General features: G+C 45.8%; 1 protein-coding gene across 1 annotated transcript; it reads right to left on the bottom strand.

Moving 5' to 3' along the window:
- Window positions 1-17,274: 17,274 nt before the first annotated feature.
- LOC144504760 (prokineticin receptor 1-like) lies at window positions 17,275-22,350 on the bottom strand. The gene is made up of 2 exons (XM_078230504.1): window positions 21,881-22,350; window positions 17,275-17,968 (listed from the first exon to the last, which is right to left on the bottom strand). Exons 1-2 carry the CDS (start codon window positions 22,348-22,350, stop codon window positions 17,275-17,277), a joined length of 1,164 nt encoding a protein of 387 aa, XP_078086630.1.
- Between the last annotated feature and the right edge of the window lie 1,687 nt (window positions 22,351-24,037).

Below are 24,037 nucleotides of genomic sequence, written 5' to 3'. Positions count from 1 at the left end.
GTAACATGGTATGCTGACAAACTCGATCGATTTCTAAAACAAGAGATTCAACTGCCAAGTACAAACACATTAAATATGTGAAAATGTCTTTTTTTTATTCATTCGTTGGAACATGGGCGTCGCTCATTGGCCAGTATTTATTGCCCATTCCTAGTTGCCCAAGGGCAGTTGAGAGTCAACCACATTGCTCTGGCTCTGGAGTCACATGTAGGCCAGACCAGGTAAGGATGGCAGATTTCCTTCCCAAAAGGATATTAGTGAACCAGATAGGTTTTGTGACAATTGTCAATGGTTCCATGGACGTCACTGTGGCACAGTGGGTTAGCACTGCTGCCTCACAGCACCAGAGACCTGGGTTCAATTCCGGCCCCGGGTCACTGTTTGTGTGGAGCTTGCACATTCTCCCCGTGTCTGTGTGAGTTTCCTCTGGATGCCGCGGTTTCCTTCCACTGTCCAAAGATGAGTGGATTAGGTGCATTGGCCGTGCTAAATTGCTTCTTAGTATTAGGGGGATTAGTGGGGTAAATATATAGGTTATGGAGATAGGGCCTAGTGGGATTGTTGTCGGTACAGGCTTGATGGGCCAAATGGTCTTCTTCTGCACTGTAGATTCTATGATTCCATGACATCAGTCGATCCTTAATTCCAGATATTTTTTATTGAATTCAAATTCCACCATCTGTTGTGGCGGGATTCGAACCCGGGTCCCCAGAACATGAGCTGAGTTTCTGGATTAATAGTCTAGCGATAATATCACTAGGCCATCGCCTCCCCCAATGCTTTGACAACCCTTTTACCTTCCTGACAGGTTTAGCCATCTCGTAGATTTTGCAAGCCCTTTCCCAGGGAAGTCAAATAATGGCTTGACCAGCGCTCCATGGTGTCACGGTCTTACCTGGTCTAACACTGATTGGTCAGCATAGACAAGTTCAGCTAATTTGGAGCTATCAGTGTGGAATTTCATCCTATCGCGGATATCGTTCTGTGGGGTTTGTTATTCCACCGGCAGGAGTGATTGACAACTTCAACATAACTGGCATTTCGTGCCATCCGAGTTTGACTCAACACGATTTCATTGTAGTTAATTTTCAGAGCCAGAGAGTTTATTTAACAGTAATTAATAATTAACACATGATTACAAAGGCACTTAGCCGATTAATTACGTCCTAAATATCTGTGAGGTGTTTGATTTGTATCTAATTTGTAAATACAATACAATTAGGGCATTCAACGTACATCAGTGTCGAAACAGACAGAGTAAGAAGCCATTTTCACAAGGCTAATAGCAAAACAAGCCATTTTAGCCAGTAACTTCTGGATCTTCGAGTTTAACCACCCATACGTCTCTTGCGTGAAGTCACTGGTTGCCCCTTAGTGTCAGGGGATTAGCAGGGCAAATACGTGGGGTTACGGGGATAGGGTGAGATTGTGGTCAGTGCAGACTCAATGGGCCAAATGGCCTCCTTCTGCACTGTGGGTATTCACTCAACAACATACCTTCCTGAATTTGACCCGACAACTCCCAGACAGCCTGGCTAACCCTCCACCTGACTTGTCTACCCACCCTACCGCCAAACTGCCCCCTCCACTCCCCCCTGCCCCCAACATCATCCGAGTCTGGTATTGAGCTTGTGAATCAGCTATGATCCTACTGAATGGCGGAGCAGGATTGAAGGGCTGAATGGCCTACTCCTGCTCCTGGTTTCTATGTTTCTACGGCTGCTGCCGCTCAGATCCAGGCGAGTATTTTCTCAAAAGAACACGTCGACTTGGTGTGTGTGGAGAAGGAATAAAAGTTTCAATGGTTTGAGGAATAAATGCTGTATCGGTAACCTTCGGCTTACAATGGAATGCGTAAGATTACAATAAAAACAACTTGCATTTGTGTCGTGTCTTTAACATAGTCAAACATCCTGATGTGCTTCATAAATCACCAAGCCATACAGGAGATATTAGGGCAAATGATCAAACATTTGGTCCAAAAGATAGGTTTGAAGGAGTGGAAAGAGGGTGGAGAGCTTTAGGAGCACAGACTTCGGAGCAGGGGTAGGCCAATCGGCCCCTCTGAACCTGCTCCGCCACTCAATAGCCTGATCTGAGTGTGGCCTCAATTCCACTTTGTCAGCCCCCCATAACCCTTGACACCTTCGTTCATTGAACATCTGTCTAACTCAGCCTTGAATAAAGTCAAGGGCCCAGCCTCTACGGCTCTCTGGGGAAGGAAATTCCACCGACTAAAGACTCTCTCAAGCAAAACATTTCTCTTCATCCTTGTCTTAAAGGGGAGATTCTTATCCTTATATTGTGTCCCATTGTTCCAGTGTTCCCCCATAAGAGGAACCATCCTTCTCGTGTCCACCCAATCAAATCGCCTCAGGATCTTCTTTCTAGGTAGGGAATTCTGGAGCCAAGGGAACAATTGAAGACACGGCCACCAATGGTGGAGTGAATAAAATTGGAGGAGGTCAGAATTAGTGGAGTGCAGAGATCTTGGAGGCTCATGGGGCTGGAGGAGATTACAGAGATCGGGATGATCAGCAGACAGTGCCATGGATTTTCCTGAAACACTTGATGATACGCTGTGCTTGTCTGTTCCATCAGCATCCTTCACCTTAATCACATCTTTCTTCCATAGAATCCCTACAGTACAGAAGGAGGCCAGTCGGCCCATCGAGTCAGCACTGACTCTCCGAAAGAGCATCTTACCAACCCATAACCCCACACATTTACCCCGTTAATCCCCCTAACCTGCACATTTTTGAACACTAAGGGGTAATTTAGTACGGCCAATCCACCTAACCAGTACATCTTTTGGACTGTGGGAGGAAACCGGAGCACCCGGATGAAACCCAACCAGACACAGGGAGAACGTGCGAACTCCACAGGCCGGAATTGAACCCGGATCCCTGGTGTGGGTCCGTTATTCTTCATGAGACCACAGCTGTATAAAAAAGGGAAGCTCAACTCATCTTCAGATGGTGAAACTCTATTTTTCAGGAATATACATTGGTCAGAATTCTCCCCAAAAGATTCGAGTGTTGAATTCACGTGGAAACTGGAGTAATTCACGTTGGATTTTGGGAGTTCAGAGAAGAATCTCCCACACTCTGTGCACTGCAGAGGCCAGCAGCATGAATATCATTCAATTCCTGGGGGAGGGGCCCCTCAGAGGATCGGGCAGAGGGAGGGGTGGTGCCCCCTGGGCATTGGCGCCCTGGCAGTGCCAGCCTGGGCCTCCTGGCACTGCTCAAGGGGCAAAGTGCCAAAGTCCAGGTGGCACCACCGCCTGCCATCCTGACTCTCTGGGGTGCCCCGATTGCCCCCTTCACCCCAGCAGGGTCGGGCTGCCAGCACCCCAAAAGTGGAGCTACTGTAAACCCCGCTGGAGTGAAACACTTCTAGCGGGGTGGGAGAGGCTAGCGGGCCCAGAGATTTCAATCACGAGCCCGCTAATTAAAATCATAGAATCCTACAATGCAGAAGGAGGCCATTCGGCCCATTGAGTCTGCACCGACCACAATCCCATCCAGGCCTTAGCCCCATAACCCCATGCATTTACTCTAGCTAGTCCCCCTGACACTAAGGGGCAATTTAGCACAGCCAATCCACCTAATCCACACATCTTTCAACTGTGGGAGGAAACCGGAGCACCCGGAGGAAACCCACGCAGACACGGGGAGAAGGGGCAGACTCCGCACAGACAGTGACCCGAGCCGGGAATCGAACCCGGGTCCCTGGCGCTGTGAGGCAGCAGTGCTAGCCACTGTGCCGCCCATTATATTTAAATGACTTTAAAATGTCCTCTTGAATATATAATGCAGCTCCGCACCTATTTCCAGTGCAGAGCTGATGGTGCGAGAAATCTGGCGCTGGGAGAAGCGCTTGGGGCCGTACGCCCAGCGGGGATCGCGCTAATCCAGCCCCGCTGAAATCTCCTGGCATGCTGAGCTTGGCACAGCAGGATGGGAGAATCGCTCCCATTGTGCGTATCGGCATAAAGGAAAGCACCGTCTTCTAAATATGTAGCAAAGGTGTGGAATTTCCCTTTGGAAATAAACGTGAAAAAGACCAACCATCACCCTGTAACAAACCAGGTAGAACACATCATTAATGCACGCAATCCCACCCAGGCCCTATCCTCCGAACCCTACTTATTTACCCTACTAAGGGGAAATTTAGCATGGCCAATCAACCTAGCCCACACATCTTTCAACTGTGGGAGAAAACTGGAGCACCCGGAGGAAACCCACGCAGACACGGGGAGAACGTGCAAACTCCACACAGTGACCCAAGCTGAGAATCGAACCCGGGTCCCTGGCGCTGTGAGGCAGCAGTGCTAACCACTGTGTTACCGTGCTGCCCCATTCTGTTTGAGGGGGAAGTTTTTCACACAGAGGGTGGTGGGCGAGTGGAATCGGCTGCCGTCAATGGTGGTGGAGGCAAACTCAATAGGGTCTTTTAAGAGACTCCTGGATGAGTACATGGGACTTAATAGGATGGAGGGTTATAGGTAGGCCTAAAAGGTAGGGATATGTTCGGCACAACATTTGGGGCCGAAGGGCCTGTTTTTGTGCTGTCGTTTTTCTATGTTTCTCTGTTTCTAATCCCAGCAAAAATTAGTTTGGTAAATTCATTATGATATATTATCCTTTTGATTTGATTTATTGTCACATGTATTAACATACAGTGAAAAGTATTGTTTCTTGCGCGCTATACAGACAAAGCATACTGTTCATAGAGAAGGAAGCGAGAGGGTGCAGAATGTAGTGTTACACTCATAGCTGGGTGTAGAGAACGGAAAGGAACAAAGTTAACAACAAAAAATAATGTAAGCAATTAATAAACAGAGTAAACTGCAAAAGAGAATTGGTTTAAAGAATCTATTTGTTATCAGTCTAGAAATCTTGAAAAGGACGTCTCACTGAAATGAAATCTCGACAAATGATGTACTAACGTTACTAACACTGGCACAGTAACAATTACACTTTATCTTCCCCAAGTTATTTTGCAAATAAAGTTATCAATCATTGACTCCTGTTCTCACTGAGAGAGCATCAGTCCATCAGCACATCAGCTAGGCCACAGGTGGAAACTGACTTGCCGTAGAAGGTTTATAATGACATAGGTGCAAAAAGAATTCAACAGAGTATTTAGTGATCTGATGCTCTGTCAAAGTGTCCGAGGCCATTTGCAGAATCGCTCAGATGAGACTATTGATGCTGATAACTTACTTGTTCCTTCATCCTAGAGTACCCTGACTTGCTGCTTATGCAAGAGAACTGGCGAATGAATGAACAGCAGAAACACTCACTTGTTAAACATTTCTCCAGGTTTCTGATGGCAGAAAAGAACATTAAAAAAGGCATGATCAAACAGAATGGGGCAACACGGTAGCACAGTGGTTAGCGCTGCTGCCTCAGAGTGCCAGGGACCCGGGTTCGATTCTCAGCTTGGGTCACTGTCTGTGTGGAGTTTGCACGTTCTCCCCGTGTCTGCGTGGGTTTCCTCCGGGTGCTCCAGTTTCCTCCTACAGTTGAAAGATGTGCAAGTTAGGTGGATTGGCTATGCTAAATTTCCCCTTAGCAGGGTAAATAAGCAGGGTTCGGGGGATAGGGCCTGGGTGGGATTGTGGTCGGTACAGACTTGATGGGCCAAATGGCCTCCTTCTGCACGTGTAGGATTCTATTCTATGAATATTTTTAAAGCAGAGATGGACAGATTCTTGGCAAGCAAGTGTGGGGACGGGGAGTGTTAGGTGATTAGAGGTAGGCGGGATGCAGATCAGCCATGATCTTATTAAATGGTGGAGTAGGCCTGAGGGGCTGAATGACCTACTTCTGCTCCTCATTGTATCCACAGCAAAATCAGCCTCCTCATTATTGAGGTCCAGTCAAATGGCTGCTGGGAATGTTCCAACATTATTTCATACTTGGTATGTCTCCTGCTCTGCCCAAGACCGCAAGAAACTACAAAGGGTCGTGAGCGAAGCCCAGTCCATCACGCCAACCAGCCTCCCTTGACTCTGTCTACACTTCCCACTCGGAAAAGCAGCCAGCATAATTAAGGACCCCATGCACCCCGGACATTCTCTCTTCCACCTTCTTCTGTCGGGAAAAAGATACAAAAGTCTGAGGTCACGTACCAACCGACTCAAGAACAGCTTCTTCCCTGCTGCTGTCAGACTTTTGAGTGGACTTATCTTGCATTAAGCTGATCTTTCTCTACGCCCTAGCTATGACTGTAACACTACATTCTTCACGCTCTTCTTTCCTTCTCTATGAATGGTATGATTTGTCTGTATAGCACGCAAGAAACAATACTTTTCACTGTCTCCCAAAATATGTGACAATAATAAATCAAATCAAAATCAAATACACAGACATTGATTGTTTCTGATTGAAGCCCATCTCCCTCCATCCCGCATTCGGAGATGATATAGTGAGTAGCCAAATTCCAAATTTACCAGCTCATCTAACATTTCATCTGCAGAAGACATAAGGAAGTTAATGGCTTGAATCAAGATTGAGTTTTGTCTTTATGTGGCTGCAGTGACGAGCCCTACATTATAGATAAACTCCCCGGCTCAACATCCCAATGAGAGTCATGTGAATTCATGAGTTGGTTTTTAGCTGCCTCGAGACCATAAACTAGAGACTCCTCCGATGGATTTCAATGACAAATGCACAAGACATGAATTTTTTACATTTGTGCTAGTTCTGTACAGAATTAAATTTCCACTGAACCATTCAAGTGCAACAGGACTTGATGTTTCATGACAATACTTGGAACAAACTTTTAAAAATTCTCCCCTTTAAGGCCTATACAGTGCTCTCAAGTTTTGCAAGATTTCATGTGGAGTTACATTAATAATTGGAAAGCTTCCATGATTGCATCTCTTCAACAGGTTGTGCCTGCGGTGTATTAATGAAGATTGTTTTGATTCACACTTTAATCTTGGAATCCTTTGACTGTCTCTCTCCCAATACGTGTTGATCAAATAAAGAATGTCTTTAACTGCATACTGTCTTTCACAAGTCTTTTTGATTTGATTTATTATTGTCACATTAATTAGTGTACAGTGAAGAAGCTGTTCTTGAGTCAGTTGGTACGTGACCTCAGACTTTCAGATCTTTTTTCCGATGGAAGAAGGTTGAAGAGAGAATGTCCGGGATGCTTGGGGTCCTTGATTATGCTGGCTGCTTTTCCAAGGCAGTGGGAAGTGTAGACAGAGTCAATGGATGGGAGGCTGGTTTGCGTGATGGATTGGGCTACATTCACAACCTTTTGTATGTTCTTGCAGTCTTGGGCAGAGCAGGAGCCATACCAAACTGTGATACAACCAGAAAGAATGCTTTCTATGGTGCATCTGCAAAAGTTGGTGAGAGTTGTGTCAGCTGAGATCGGCTGAATACAAGAGGGACACCCCGAGAAAACCCCCTTACACCACCCTATTTCCTTTTTTTGATTCATTTATGGGCTGTGGGTGTCGCTGGCTGGGCCAGCATTTATTGCCCATCCCCAATTGTCCTTGAGAAGGTGGTGGTGAGATGCTTTATTGAGTCGCTGCAGTCGGCGTGGTGTAGGTACACACCCTGTGCTGTTAGAGAGGGAGATCCAGGATTCTTTTACCCTGCTGGAATTATCTCCTGTTAGCCAGTGCAGATATGGAATAAAATCAGAGTCTATTCTTGGTAACAGATAAGAGAGTTTTTAAGTGAACCTTATAACTTTTAGAAGTTAACAGGCTCTTCTCCAAGGTAATTTTTCAAAAGCTGCAGCCCTGATCAGATCCAGAATGCTCGCCAATTTGCTAATTGATTTGAAAACACAAATCTCTCATTCACTAACCCTCACCATCAGGGCAATTCTTTCTGGTAAATAGAATTGAATTGTGAACGACCTTTCCATCACTGCCTCTGATGGTGTTTAACAAATATCTCTCAACCTGACGAACACTAGTTTAAATTGGGATTAAATCTGTGTAATGCCTCACCTGGAGCAGATATTTTGGGGCCGCACGGTGGCACAGTGGTTAGCACTGCTGCCTGATAGCGCCAGGGACTTGGGTTTGATTCCCGGCTTTGGGTCACTGTCTGTGTGGAGTCTGCACATTCTCCCTGTGTCTGCGTGGGTTTCCTCCCACACTCCAAAGATGTGTGGGTTAGGTGGATTGGCCATGCTAAATTGCCCCTTAGTGTCAGGGGGATGAGCTAGGGTAAATGCATGCGGTTATGGGGATAGGGCCTGGGTGGGATTGTTGTCAGTGCAGACTCGATGGGCCGAGTGGCACTGTAGAATCTGATAGTTGTCCATAGTTAATACAGGTTTCCTATGACTCAACTAAACTTAATTAGGTAGCAGCTACCAATCCTTTCACATGTTAGCTGTAAAACAATTATTTTCTTCATTCTTAAATGTGCTCTCCATAGTTTTTCATTCATTATTTAATATCATCCTCTAAAATTGATGCTTTGTGCAACACCTGAGACTGAGTTGTATTCCCTTTCTTTGTTTATATGCAAATCTGTAATCCCAACAGCCAGATTATTTGTCCTGATAGATAGCGTTGCAACTCTAATGCAGAGTTTCCTAGGCCCAGCCATCTTCAGCTGCTTCATCTATGACCTTCCCTCCATCATTAGGTCAGAGGTGGGTGTGTTCCGCATCATTCGCGACTCCTCAGATACCGAAACACGCTCTGCCCATATGCAGCAGGACCGAGACAATATTCAGACTTGGCAATGATAAGTGGCATGTGACATTTGTGCCACACATGTACCAGGCAAAGGACCACCTCCAACAAGGGAGAACCTAATCATCTCCCCATCACGTTCGGCATTGACTAGAAACTGAATTGGACCAGCCGTATAAATACTGTGGCTGCAAGAGCAGGTCAAAATCTGGGAATTTTGTGGAAAGTAACTCACCTCCTGACTCTGCAAATCCTGTCCACAATCTACAAGGCACAAGTCAGGAGTGTGATGGAATACTCTCCATTGCTTGGATGCGTACAGCTCCAACAACACTCGAGAAGCTCAACACCATCCAGGACAAAGTAGCCCCGCTCGATCGGAATCCCATACACCTCCTCAAACATTCATTTCCTCCACCAATGCGCACAATAGCAGCCATGTGTACCATCTATAAGATGCACTGCAGCAATTCACCATGCCTCCTTCGACAGCACCTTCCCAAACCGTGGCAGCTACCACCTAGAAGGACAAGGGCAGCAGATACATGGGAACACCACCACCTGTAAGTTTCTCCTCCAAGCCACTCACCATCCTGATTTGGAAATATATCGGCCGTTCCTTCACTGTCGCTGGGTCAAAATCCTGGAACCCTGTAATGATGCACTTTCAGAGACTTCTTCAGAGAACAACAAAGGATTTATTTGCAAGAATCTACAAGAACAGCCATTACCTTGTAAGGATACAAGACTTTGCCAATTGATCCATAATTGTATGGATAACACATGGCAGAGGATTACGGGCGACAGAATTAGAGGGGGAGCAGCAAAAATAATGAGAAATTGGGCAGAAAAGGAGAAACCAGAGAGCAGGAGTTAAGAGATTTTCAGAGAGGTTGGAAGTGGGGCAATGGTGCCTCACTGCTAATCATCGTCATAGCAATCGTACAAGACAACAACAAGCACTTCGACCCATCGTGCTTGCACTGGTCATCAAGCACCGCACCTTGGATGGCACGGTGGCACAGTGGTTAGCACTGCCACCTCACCGCCAGGGACCCGGGTTCAATTCCGGCCTTGGGTCCCTGTCTGTGCGGGGTCTGCACTTTCTCCCTGTGTCTGCGTGGGTTTCCTCCGGGTGCTCCGGTTTGCTCCCACAGTCCAAAGATGTGCGGGTTAGGTTGATTGACCATGCTAAATTGCCCCTAGTGTCAGGGGGATTAGCTCGGATAAAAATGTGGGGTTACGGGAATAGGGCCTCGGTGGATTTGTGGCCAGTGCAGACTCGATGGGCTGAATGGCCTCCTTCTGCACCGTAGGGATGCTATCATTCTATCACCTATCTACGCTAATCCCATTTTCCAGCACTTGCGGAAGGAATGGAAGGGATCATATGAAAAGTAAACTAGGTGATTCTTAAATAGGGAGCATAGCTAAATCTTAGCAGATTAGGGGAAGTTACAAAGAGATCCAGATGAAAGGAGAAAAGGGCTAAAAAGTTACAAATGGAATTTAACTTCAGGGAGTGTGAGCTGATGTACTTTTTATTAAAACATGCAACAGCTGAATGAAAGCAGGTTTCAGAGCTGTAGTTGTTGGTGTTTTGTTGTGAGAAGTGGTTGGGGAGACGATGGCTTCATGGTATTATCACTAGACTATTAATCCAGAAACTCAGCTGATGTTCTGGGGACCTGGGTTTGAATCCCACCATGGCAGATGGTGGAATTTTAATGCAATTTTAAAAATCTGGAATTAAGTACCTACTGATGACCATGAAACCATTGTCAATTGTCCAAAAATCCATCTGGTTCACTAATGCCCTTTAGGGAAGGAAATCTGCCGTCCTTACCTGGTCTGGCCTACATGTGACTCCAGAGCCACAGCAATGTGGTTGACTGTCAACTGCCCTCCAAGGACAACTAGGGATGGGCAATAAATGCTGGCTAGTCAGTGACATCTTTGTCCCAACAATGAATAAAAATATATGTACATGTATGCAGCAGCCTTGTAAGAGTCTCTCGGTTGTTGTGGAGTAAGGGAGACATGGGTTCTTCATAAAATACCTTTATTTCTTTGATCCAACTCCACTCACAATTCTCCACCAACAAACAGTGCCACCTGTGGCCCCTTTATATATCAGTGGCTTCTACTGAATAATTGACATCAAATTAGGACTTAATTGGAAGGTTTGTTAACCTATTCCTAACAGCCTTGTTGTGGAACCTGATCACTATGTAAGATTTGGTTGTGTTACAGGCAACACCTGGGGTTGAAAAGGCCATAAAAATAGCTAATGAAACAGTTAGGTTTAATCACCGGAAGAAAAGGATATAAAAGCCCTGCGGTATTGATTAGTTTTCATAAAACCTCAATAACCCCCAGCCAAAGTGGTGTGTGTCACAGTAGGCTGCACTTTATCGGACATATATTGAGGCTTTAGTGGGGCTAGATTTCAGAGTCATCAGGGTTGTGTCGAACCTGAAGAAAAGCAAGCACTTTATCGTGACTTTATTCACCAGAACAGTGCAGGTGACTGGGCACTGTAGTGGAAGTGAATAAGATGATGAAAGGATGAGCAGTTTAGATAGAGACAGATTGTTCCCCATTGAAATAAATAAACCTCTCAAAACTCATGTTAAATCTCTCTTCAGTCAGCAGAGGTCATGGAGGAGCATGTGGTCGTCGATTCCTAACTTGAGTGGTCACAACATCCAATCCTACTCTTAAACAAACATCCGCACTTGTCATCTTTCAGAGGAGCTCATAAACCTCACAAACTGAAACCTCTGGGAAATTCCTCTTGGACTAATGAAACAGTTTTGTTGGGTGGGGGTTTTACCATATGCTTTGCATTTATGAGACCCCAGGTTCAACCCTTGGCATCTCCACTGGCACAGTGGTTAGCACTGCTGCCTCACAGCACCAGGGACCCGGGTTCGATTCCTGGCTTGGGTCACTGTCTGTGTGGAGTTTGCACATTCTCCCCGTGTCTGCGTGGGGTTTCCTCCGGGTGCTCCGGTTTCCTCCCACGCTCCAAAGATGCGCGGGTTAGGTTGATTGGCCATGCCAAATTGACCCAAGTGTCAGAGGGATTAGCAGGGTAAATGTGTGGGGTTATGGGGATAGGGCCTGGGTGGGATGTGATTGGTACAGACTCGATGGGCCGAATTGCCTCTTCTGTACTGTAGGGATTCTATGGTTCTATGATTCTGTCCTGGTTAGGGGCATTGATGTGGAGATGCTGGCGTTGGACTGGGGTAAACACAGTAAGAAGTCTCACAACACCAGGTTAAAATCCAACAAGTTTATTTGGTAGCACAAGCCACTAGCTTTCGGATCGCTGCTCCTTCATCAGGTAAGTGGGAGTTCTGTTCACAAACAGAGCATATAAAGACACAAACTCAATTTACAAAATAATGGTTGGAATGCGAGTCTTTACAGGTAATGCTGGGCTTGCAAAATCTCACTAACTGTCCTGGCTGGAGACAATACACATCTCTTTAACATGTGCTTAACCCTCTCTCCACTCACATTGTCTGTACCTTTAAGACTTGATGTTTAAAATGATACTCCAAATATTGTCACTTTATTCACAGGACAGCTGTTAGGACTGAGGGACAGGCAGAGTCACAGAAAGGATTCAACAGCATCATAAAGGCCTTCTGGAAACCAGTAACCAAGATTAATTTACCTTGAACTGGAGCACATCATTCTTATATACAAAAGGCAGAAAATAGCCAGCAGATGTGGCCATAACCCGCATTCAGAATTTTGAGGAAATGCTTCAAACTGCGGCTGTGGTTTCCAGAACTGAGCCTTAAAGTGGTTAGGAGAGTGGCTGCTTATTTTAGAACCATAGAAAAGTTACAGCACAGATGGAGGCCATTTGGCCCATCTTGTCCATGCCAACCCAAAGACACCCAGGTGCCCTTTCCAATCCCACCTTCCTGCACCTGGCCCATAGCCCTGTAGCTCACAGCACTTGTGGAAGCACGGTGGCACAGTGGTCAGCACTGCTGCCTCACAGCTCCAGGGACCGGGTTCGATTCCCAGCTTGAGTCACTGTCTGTGTGGAGTCTGCCTGATACTAAGGGGCAATTTAGCATGGCTAATCCACCTAAGCCTCACATCTTTGGACTGTGGGAGGAAACCAGAGCACCCGGCCACTGTCTGTGTGGAGTCTGCACGTTCTCCCCATGTCTGCGTGGCTTTCCACCGGGTGCTCCGGTTTCCTCCCAGAGTCCGAAAGACAAAGAACAAAGAACAGAACAGTACAGCACAGGAAACAGGCCCTTCGGCCCTCCAAGCCTGTGCCGCTCCTTGGTCCAACTAGACCAATCGTTTGTATCCCTCCATTCCCAGGCTGCTCATGTGACTATCCAGGTAAGTCTTAAACGATGTCAGCGTGCCTGCCTCCACCACCCTACTTGGCAGCGCATTCCAGGCCCCCACCACCCTCTGTGTAAAATACATCCCTCTAATATCTGAGTTATACTTCGCCCCTCTCACCTTGAGCCCGTGACCCCTCGTGAACGTCACTTCTGATCTGGGAAAAAGCTTCCCACCGTTCATCCTATCTATCCCCTTCATAATCTTGTACACCTCTATTAGATCTCCCCTCATTCTCCGTCTTTCCAGGGAGAACAGCCCCAGTTTACCCAATCTCTCCTCATAGCTAAGACCCTCCATACCAGGCAACATCCTGGTAAACCTTCTCTGCACTCTCTCTAACGCCTCCACCTCCTTCTGGTAGACGTGCTGGTTAGGTGCATTGGCCATGCTACATTCTCCCTCAGTGTACCCGAACAGGTGGTGGAGTGTGGCAACTCGGGAATTTTCACAGTAATTTCATTGCAGTGTTAATGTAAGCCTATTTGTGACACTAATAAATAAACTTTAACATAAAGCATAGGGGCAGCATTGTGGCACAGTGGTTAGCACTGCTGCCTCACAACGTCAGGGTTTGATTCCTGGCCTCGCGTCACTATATGTGCGGAGTTTGCACATTATCCCCGTGTCTGCGTGGGTTTCCTCCGGGTGCTCCGGTTTCCTCCCACAGTCCAAAGATGTGCGGGTTAGGTAGATTGGCCATGCTAAATTTACCCTAGTGTCAGGGGGACTAGCTAGGGTAAATGCCTGGGGTATGGGGATAGGACCTGGGTGGGATTGTTGTCGGTGCAGACTCGATGGGCCGAATGGCCTCCTTCTGCACTGTAGGGATTCTATGATTCTTTTCTATGACTCTCGATCCAGGTACTTTTTAAATGAGTTTAAGGTCTTTGCCTTCACCAGTAACTCAGGCAGCGAATTCCAGACACTCACCACCCTTTGCATAAAAACGTTCTTCCCCATGCCCCCTCTACACCTACTGCCACTTAGCTTGAATCTCTATCCCCTGGTTCTAGAATTCTGTGTTTACCCCAGTCCAACGCCGGCATCTCCACATCTAGAATTCTCCACCAAGGGAAACAGCCTTTTCCGGTCTACTCTTACCTCTTCCCCTCATAGGTTTTTTCCTCTGAAGCAATATCTTTCAACATTTGTTTTGGGCCCTGGCGCTGTGCTAATTTGGTAAAAATATATCAATAAAATAGATGCTGATGACATCCAGAGGCTGTCACTTGCCGAGCGGTGAAAGTTAACGGGAGAATTGAAGCTGCCTCAATGCTTCTGTTGAGATAATAGTGTGAAAGATACCCAACCGAGCATTGCCTCACCAGCAGTTTCCGTAGGCACAGGATGATCGTTGTATTAAGAATGGTGCCCCATTAGTTGGGCCATGCACAATCAATCACAGACATGATGGACTGAATGGCCTCCCTCTGCACCGTGACTTTTCTATACACAGTTCTTACACAGGGACACAGCCTCAGGGTAAATGGGCCGATCAGTTAGGACTGAGATGAGAAGAAATTACTTCACTCAAAGGGTTGTGAATCTTTGGAATTCTCTTCCCCGAAGGGTTGTGAATGGTCCATTGTTGAATATAGTTAAATCTGGGATAGACTGATTTTTGATCACTCAGGGAATTGAGTGATATGGGGAATGGATGGCAAAATGGACTCTAGGCCCAATAACAGCCATGATCGTACTGGATGGCAGAGCAGGAGGGCCGAATGTTCTGCTTCTGCTCCTATTTAACAAAAAACAAAAAAAATTACAACACAGGAATAGGCCCTTTGGCCCTCCAAGCCTGCACTGACCATGCCGCCTGACTGAACTAAAACCCCCTATTAAAGCCTTCCGGGGATCATATCCCTCTATTCCCATCCTATTCATATATTTGTCAAGACGCCCCTTAAAAGTCACTATTGTATCTGCTTCCACTACCTCTCCCGGCAGCAAGTTCCAGGCACCCAACACCCTCTGTGTAAAAAACTTGCCTCATACATCTCCTTTAAACTTTGCCCCTCGCACCTGAAACCTATGCCCCCTAATTGACTCTTCCACCCTGGGAAAAAGCTTCTGACTATCCATTCTGTCCATGCCCCTCATATTCTTGTAGCCTTCTATCAGGTCACCCCTCAACCTCCGTCGTTCCAGTGAGAACAAACCAAGTTTCTCCAACCTCTCCCATAGCTAATGCCCTCCATACCAGGCAACATCCTGGTAAATCTTTTCTGTACCTCTCCAAAGCCTCCATATCCTTCTGGTAGTGTGGCGACCAGAATTGAACACTATATTCCAAGTGCAGCCTAATTAAGGTTCTATAAAGCTGCAACATGACTTGCCAATTTTTAAACTCAATGCCCCAGCCGATGAAGGCAAGCATGCCGTATGCCTTCTTGACTACCTTCTCCACCTGTGTTGCCACTTTCAGTGACCTGTGTACCTGTACACCCAGATCCCTCTGCTTATCAATACCCTTAAGAGTTCTGCCATTACCGTATATTTCCTATCTATATCAGACCTTCCAAATTGCATTACCTCACATTTTTCCGAATTAATCTCCATCTGCCATCTTGTGTTTCTTGTGTTCCTGCCTTCCACGCCATCATACATAGACTTTCCCTTTCGGTCTTTTTTTCCCACCTTCCCTCCTGCTTAAAACTTATTAAATTTCTAACTTGCCCCTTCTGATCATCAACCCGAAATGTTAAACTCTGAGGCTGGAATTTTACCGCCGTGCCTGCCACGGGAATCGGAGCGGGCGAGGGTCAGACCATGGGAAGGTCCGTTGACCTCGAGCGAGATTTTATGGTTTTGGGACGAGCGAGGCCATAAAATCCCACCCTGAATCTCTGTCCACAGAATCTGCCAGATCTGCTGAATATTTCCAGCATTTAACTATTAGTAATCACATCTTAACATCCTGCAAGTCAAATCCATGAAACTTCCTCCATCAAGCAGCTGTGTCCACTTTCTTTAATTAAACCCACAAACCAGAATCTCTCAAAATATTAAATAATCGTGCACTGACAATAGATACAGGAGATTTCCTCCGAAGAGGCCTAACTCAACTATATTTGTGTATCGTTAACTATAGTTAAGAAAGCCCACCAACATCTCTACTTTCTCAACAGACTAAGGAAATTTGGCATGTCAGCTACGATTCTCACCAGCAGATGCACCATAGAAAACATTCCTTCTGGTTGTATCACAGCTTGGTAAGGCTCCTGCTCTGTCCAAGACCGGAAAAAACTACAAAAGGTCGTGAATGTAGCCCAATCCATCACGCAAACCAGCCTTCCATCCATTGACTCTGTCCACACTTCCCGCTGCCTCGGCAAAGCAGCCAGCATAATTAAGGACCCCACACACCCCGGACATTCTCTCTTCCACCTTCTTCCATCGGGAAAAAGATACAAAAGTCTGAGGTCACATACCAACTGACTCAAGAACAGCTTCTTCCTGCTGCTGTCAGACTTTTGAATGGACCTACCTTGCATTAAGTTGATCTTTCTCTACTCACTAGCTATGACTGTAACACTACATTCTGCACTCTCTCCCTTCCTTCTCTATGAACAGTATGCTGTATAGTGCGCAAGAAACAATACTTTTCACTATGTTAATACATGTGACAATAATAAATCAAGTCAAAAATGATATAAATTAATGCCCAAAAATGAATCAATTTTGCTATAATCCTTTTTATTTGTGTTTTTACTTGAACCATAATAACTTTTAATTCTGTACAATGCTTACTGATTCTGAGGACAGTTGTGGAAATGATTAATCTGTTTAGCTGAAGCATTGGGAATGTTAGGGGCAACCAATTTTGACAATACCTACAACCATAAACAAATAACGGTTGCAATTTGGTCCAGAAATTGCTGCACATTCAGCGGGGCGGGGTTGTGTGGGGGGGGTGGGGGGGGGGGGGGGGGGCAGGGGTAGGGGGAAGGGGCAAAGAAATTCAAGACAAAACACGATACATCACAACACTTGTTTCCAAGTAACTGATACCAGAAGCTGGCAGCAGTTGTCTGATATTTACAACGTAATGGGCAAAGAGATTTCATCCACTCTGCAATGAGGCAGAGGTGCAAGGCAAAGGGCTGAGGGATGTTGTCTCAAGTCCACGGTCCCTGAACGCGCCACAGCTGCTGAATGAGCCTCCCAGATCCTACAATGATTGGGGGCTTCTATGTGAGTTGCAGTTGGTTTATCTCATCTGACCCTGGCATCCCTGTTGATCTGAGATCGTGGACTGACTTGCTACTCTCGGCAGAAGCGGATTTCCACCTCAGCAGAACCATTTGCTTAAAGTATTTCATCGTCTTGTTCTTAACTGTTATGAAAAACAGCGTGTTGATCATGCTGTTGCTCATGGCAATGCACTCGACCATGTAGAAGATTGTTATGTAGTGTTTTTGTTTCAAAACCAGCGTGGGGTAGAAATCGCGCATGATGGCCAAGCCGTAATAAGGGGCCCAGCAGAGGATGTATGCAGTCAATATGCCCATGAGCACCAATACTGTCTTCCTCCGGCACCGTAACCTCTTCCGAATCTGCTCAGTCTGAAAACCAGGCACACTCTTAAACCAAAGTTGCCTGGAGATCTGCACGTAGCAGAGGCCCATGCTGAGCGAGGGACCAAGGAACTGCAGGATGAAGATGAAGAGGAAGTAGGATTTATAGAACACTTGCTGCTCTGCCGGCCAGATCTGCCCACAGAAGACTTTGCTCTGCATCCTGCGGTGTGGAATGGTGGTCTCGGTGGTGAAGTAGGCAGATGGGATGGCAATGAGAAGAGAGGCAACCCACACCACTCCGATCAGCACATAGGCGGTCTGGTACATCATTCGACGCTTTAGTGGGTGCACAATGGCAAAATATCTGCGGCAAAGGAAAATAAAAAGGACTGTCCATCATTGAACAAAACCAATCACAGTCCAACATCATCACAATACAACATCAATCACTGCACAACATCAATCATTGTACATCAATCACAATACAACATCAATCACAATACAACATCAATCACAATACAACATCAATCACAATACAGCATCAATCACAATACAGCATCAATCACTGTATAACACCAATCACAATACAACATCAATCACAATGCAAAATCATCACTGTACAGGGTCCATCAGTGTATGGAATCCAACTCTGCACAGGTACCATTACTGTCTAAGACCATTTTACATAATCCATTCTCCATAAGGTCTGTCACTGTATAAGATCAACTCTGTTCAAGTTCCATTACAGTACACGATGCTTCACTTTACACAAAGCATCCACCTCTGTAAAAAATCCATCACGTAACAAGATCCATCACTGTATAAATTCCACTGTACAAATCCATCACTGAACAAGATCAAAGCTGTACAGGACTTATTGTATAAGTTCCAGTACATAACCCATCACTGTAAAATATCCACTGTACAACATCTGCCACTGTGCAAGATCACGCACTGTACAGCATCGTAGATGTAATTTTAAACTTCAATAACTTGGATTTTGCGCATGACAGAGGCAGACTGGAAAAGCCGCTTAAAAGCATAATTCATATAGTTTTAATAGTTAGTGACGTGGGAACTGATTGGGAATGGCATAAGCAGAGCAAAAAATGAACTGTTGGAAAATCAGAGTATAAATTGTCATTAAAAAGATAGCCGTTACGTTGAAGCCTGGAAATGTGATGGTAATTTCTTCAAGCTTTATGAATTATTATTTCACAACAGTTCATTTCTGCCGCATGCACATCCAACATTATTAAAATGCAAATATGCACAAGGATTTTATAAACGGTATTAATCCATCGCTGTATAGGTGTGTATGACATTTTAAACAACTATTCTGTGTTGTGTGAGTAACCATGATGTGGAGATGCCGGCGTTGGACTGGGGTAAGCACAGTAAGAAGTCTCACAACACCAGGTTAAAGTCCAACAGGTTTATTTGGCAGCACAAGCTTTCGGAGCGTTGCTCCGCGCTCTGAAAGCTTGTGCTGCCAAATAAACCTATTGGACTTTAACCTGGTGTTGTGAGACTTCTTATTGTGTGAGCAAAACAGTTTAACCGGAGCCCTTCACTGACAGTGCCAGGGACACACCTGGGTTTAAAAATCTGTCTCTTTCTCCTGAAGCTGATAAATAACAGAATAATGTTTCCCTGGGTTGAAAGCCACCCAACAGCTTGTTAGAAAGTACAACTTAAAATATTAACAAAAGAATCAGAAGGAAAATAGAAAGTAAAGCTCTCCAGGCACTGGGAAGCTGAAATGAACTTCTTATTGACAGGCTGGTCCAGCATCTCGCCTGTGTTGGGGAAAGATGGATATTCCTCACCATTCCTGGAATGGGAACGATCTGGATATTTCTTACCCACAGCAAGATGGGCGCTTTGCCTCATCTTGGCAACTTGGATGCTGCTTGTCCCTTTTATGGAGACCATAAATTGGATTCAATTGGATATCGAATTTGGTTTTTGGAGTAAGCAAGGTTTAGGTTTGCCTGGTCCATTCTGAGCACTGGCTTCATAACTTTAAGGATGGAGTAAAAACAAAACTCTTTCTGAAACTTCCTCTTTGGGGTTTCAAGGCAATAAGATGAAACAGATTAAATGTGTGGAATGATGGTGAGAAGTGTGAGATGGAAATGAAGTTTATTTATTTATCAGTTTTACAAGTAGTCTTACATTAACACTTCAATGAAGTTACTGTGAAAATCCGTTAGTTCCCACACTCAGGCGTCTGTTCGGGTTACACTGAGGGAGAATTTAGCATGGCCAATGCACCCTAACCAGCACGCCTTTCACACTGTGGGAGGAAACCGGAGCACCCGGAGGAAACCCACTCAAACATGGGGAGAACATGCAGACTCCACACAGACAGCGACCCAAGCCGGGGATCAAACCCGGGTCCCTGGCGCTGTGAGGCAGCAGTGCTAGCCACTGTGCCACCCTAAGGTCATGTTTTCTTTTTTAAAATAATGGGGATTTTTCCAAATGCAAAATGAACGGTGAAAGATATTTCTTATTTGCTTAAATCTAAATGCACTCACCCACAAATCTCAGCTACACAGAAATGTAGGAATTAGGAATAGAAGGAGGCAATTCAGCCCTTTGAGCCTGCTCCACCATTCAATCAGATCATGGCTGATCTCTCCCTGGTCTCAAATCCACCTCCCCACCTGTTCCCCATATCCCCTTATCCCTTTTTTTATTAGAAATATATCTATCTCCTTCTTGAAACCATTCAACGATTCAGACTCCACCGCGCGATGGGGCAGCAAGTTCCACAAATTCACCACTCTCTGCAAGATGACTCTATAAGTAACTCCTCCTCATCTCAGTGTTAAATCTATCTCCTCTCAACTATTCCTATGGCCTCTTGTTTGAGATTGTCCCACAAGGGGAAACATTTGGCCTTAATTTACTTTATCAGTCCCTTTTAAAATTTTATATACCTCAATCAGATCCCCTCTGATCCTTCTAAACTCCAGTGAGTACAAGCCCACGCTGTTTAATCTCTCCTCATACGCCAACCCTTTCATCCCCGGAATCAATCTGGGGAACCTCCTCTGAACTGCCTCCAATACCACCACACCCTTCCTCAAATAAGGAGACCAAAACTAGACCAATACTCCAGATGTGGTCTCACCAACACCCGATACAATTGCAACAACACTTCTCTACTTCAATACTCCAGTCCCTTTGCAATAAAGACCAACATTCCATTTGCCTTGTTTATTACCTGCATACCGACTTTCTGCGATTGATAAACATAGACACCCAGATCCCTCTGCCCGGATGCATTTTGAAACTGCTTTCCATTTAGGTAATAATTTGCCTTTCTATTTTTTCTGCCAAAATGGACAATCTCACACTTATCCACATTAAACTCCATCTGCCAAATTTTGGCCCCTTCTCCTAGCCTATCTACATCTGTCTGTAAAATCTTTATAGAACAAAGAAAATTCCAGCACAAGAATAGGCTCTTTAGCCCTCCAAGCCTGCACCGAGCATGCTGCCCGACTGAACTAAAACTTCCTACCCTTCCCCACTATTCCCATTCTATTCATGTATTTGTCAAGACGCCCCTTAAAAGTCACTACCATATCTGCTTCCACTACCTCTCCCGGCAGTGAGTTCCAGGCATCCACCACCTTCTGTGTAAAAAACTTGCCTCGTACATCTCCTTTAAACCTTGCCCCTCGCACCTTAAATCTATGCCCCCTAGTAATTGACTCTTCTACCCTGAGGAAAAAGCTTCTGACTATCCACTCTGTCCATGCCCCTCATAATCTTGTAGACTGGATACCCTTTTAAAAGTTTATTTATTAGTGTCACAAGTAGGCTTACATTAACACTGCAATGAAGTTACTGTGAAAATCCCCTAGTCGCCACACTCTGGCACCTGTTTGGGTACACTGAGGAAGAATTTGGCATGGCCAATTCACCTAACACGCATGTCTTTGGAGTGTGGAAGGAAACCGGAGCACCCGGAGGAAACCCACGCAGATATGGGGAGAATGTACAAACTCCACACAGACAGTGACGCAAGCCGGGAATCGAACCCGGGTCCCTGGCGCAGTGAGATAGCAGTGCTAACCATTGTGCCATCATGCCACCCCCTTTATACCCTCTTCACTGCCTGCTTTTTCACCTATTTTAGTATCATCTACAAATTTTGCTGTGTTACACCCTGTGCCTGCTTGCAGATCATTCATATAGATGGGAACAGCTACAATCTGTGTTCACAGCAGCCTGTGGGATCGGTTGTACACTCACTTACCGGTCTATTGCAATGGCCAGGAGGGCATTGGTGGACACATAGAGTGAGGTGGTGCGGAGGTAGTTGATGGAGGCACAGAGGGTAGGGCCATGCTCCCAGGAGAGTTGTTTGACCACATAGTAATCCAGCTCGAAGGGGCAACAGACAGCCGCCACCAGCAGGTCGGAGATGGCCAGGTTGGCGATGAGGAGGTTGGTGAGGCTCCGCAGTTGTTTGTAACGGGCCAGGGTGCTGATGAAGATGAGGTTGCCGAGTCCGCAAACCAACATGATGCAGAGCAGAGCCACCCCGACCACCGCCCTGGCCGCCCCGAAGGTCCTGTCCACAGGGAAATCCTGCCTCTCGGAGCGGGAGCTGTCATAGTCCCAATCCCCGCAGCTCAGATTGAGGGACCCCAGCACATTCCTTAACTCCAGCTGGTCAGGGAAGGACTGGAAAACTCCGGAAAAGTCTCCACATTGCTCGCTCATTGTTAAAGAAAAACACACACCCTCACAGAGAACAAATCCGGCGGATTTAACGCCTGGCTGGTTGGTGATTCTGAAAGATTTTGAGGACAAAAAAGAATGGAATAAGTACATACAGAGGGAGATGGGACTCGGAATCTGGAGATGCAGCAGTTAGATTCTAACCTGACATCTAAATTCCTGACACCAGTTAAACATTGTCAAAAACCTACTGCAGATAAGTGGCAATAAAGTCAGTTCCAGCTGCGAATTCACTATTTAGGGTAAGTGTGAGATGTGTCGGTGTTAAAAGATTTTTAATGACAACATCCACATAAGGAATGTGAGAATTCTAACTAAAGAGCCGTGTGTAGCGTGGTCTGCTGTCTTCAGCATGGATCTGAATAATATAAATAAAATCTTAGAACCAACCCTTATGTAACCCCGATATGTGATCCAATATCTCTTATACTGAATTTAGGGTTTTTTTCCCCCCATATTGAGAAGCAGGTTTATTTAGAATTCATTCCTCCAGTTCCTTCCAAACAGAAATCTGAAATCCTGTGCCACTCCGAAGGGGACAACACATCCAATTTTGCAACATGTAATAGTCAACAATTCACTCCACAAAGACTGAGCGAATAAAGTTCACTTTCTTACCTGCGCTGTGAATTGTAGCTGGTTTAATTTCCTCCCTTCCCTCCTTAACTCAAGCTCCTGATTTCCGATGAATGTTCAGACACTTCTGATCAAGCCCCTTTTTGTGCCCCCTTCTTGCAGAATAGGGTGAGAGAGGGAGCCGAGATTAAATAGCTGCTGTTCCAGATCCCTCGCATTGAAGAATCTCTTCCCCAATCCAATGGTACATGTCACCCTCAGCAAGAGTTCTGACGCATCCCCTCCCTCCACCCCCACACATACAAATAAAACTCATTAGTCCACCTTAACCAGCCCAGATGGATAGAACCTGTGCCGGAGACAGCCAGTTCCAACATCGACAATACCTCCCTCTGTCAATACAAAACCCCGCGCTCACAAAGGGAGAGAGATGCTGTTATTAAACCAAGCTGAACTTCACATTTAGGTTTGTCCAGAGATGGTTTAGTGGCGCCCACACCACACTGAGGCTCAGATTTCACCCATTCACCAAGAGCCCCCTCACTAAGATAAAGGCAACTTACTGCTAAGAATCTGAAACACTAACAGAAAATGCTGCAAAATCTCAGCAGCTCTGACAGCATCTGTGGAGAGAAAATAGAATCCCAACAGATTCGGCCCATCCAGTCTGCACCAACCACAATCCTACCCAGGCCCTATTTCCATAACTCCATGCATTAATCCTAGCTGGTCCCCCTGACACTAAGGGGCAATTTAACATAGCCAATGCGCCTAACCAGAACGTCTTTCGAACTGTGGGAGGAAACCGGAGCACCCGGAGGAAATGCACGCAGACACGAGGAGAACGTGCAAACTCCACACAGACAGCGACATAAGCTGGGAATCAAACCTGGGTCCCCCGGCACTGTGAGGCAGCAGAGCTAACCAGTGTGCCACCGTGCCACCCTAGAGTTGAGCCAACGTTTTGAGTCTTGATGACCCTTTTACATCCTTAGGCCTGATATAAACAGTGAAGAAAAGTTGCTTGAATGAAAGAAAACCAGCCCCAGTAAAAATTAAACTATCCCAGATATATATATGCAAAAAAACAACT

This window comes from Mustelus asterias, chromosome 15 (genome assembly GCF_964213995.1).
Source record: "Mustelus asterias chromosome 15, sMusAst1.hap1.1, whole genome shotgun sequence".
Classification (NCBI taxonomy): Eukaryota; Metazoa; Chordata; class Chondrichthyes; order Carcharhiniformes; family Triakidae; genus Mustelus; species Mustelus asterias.
Note: the sequence above shows the minus strand (reverse complement) of the source record. Positions and strands in the feature narration are given on the sequence as shown.

Coding starts and splice junctions, on each gene's coding strand:
- LOC144504760 (XM_078230504.1), bottom strand. CDS start 22,350: ATGAGCGAGCAATGTGGAGACTTTTCCGGAGTTTTCCAGTCCTTCCCT. Junction 17,969..21,880: donor CTGGCCATTGCAATAGACCG/GTAAGTGAGTGT, acceptor CCTTTGCCGCAG/ATATTTTGCCATTGTGCACC.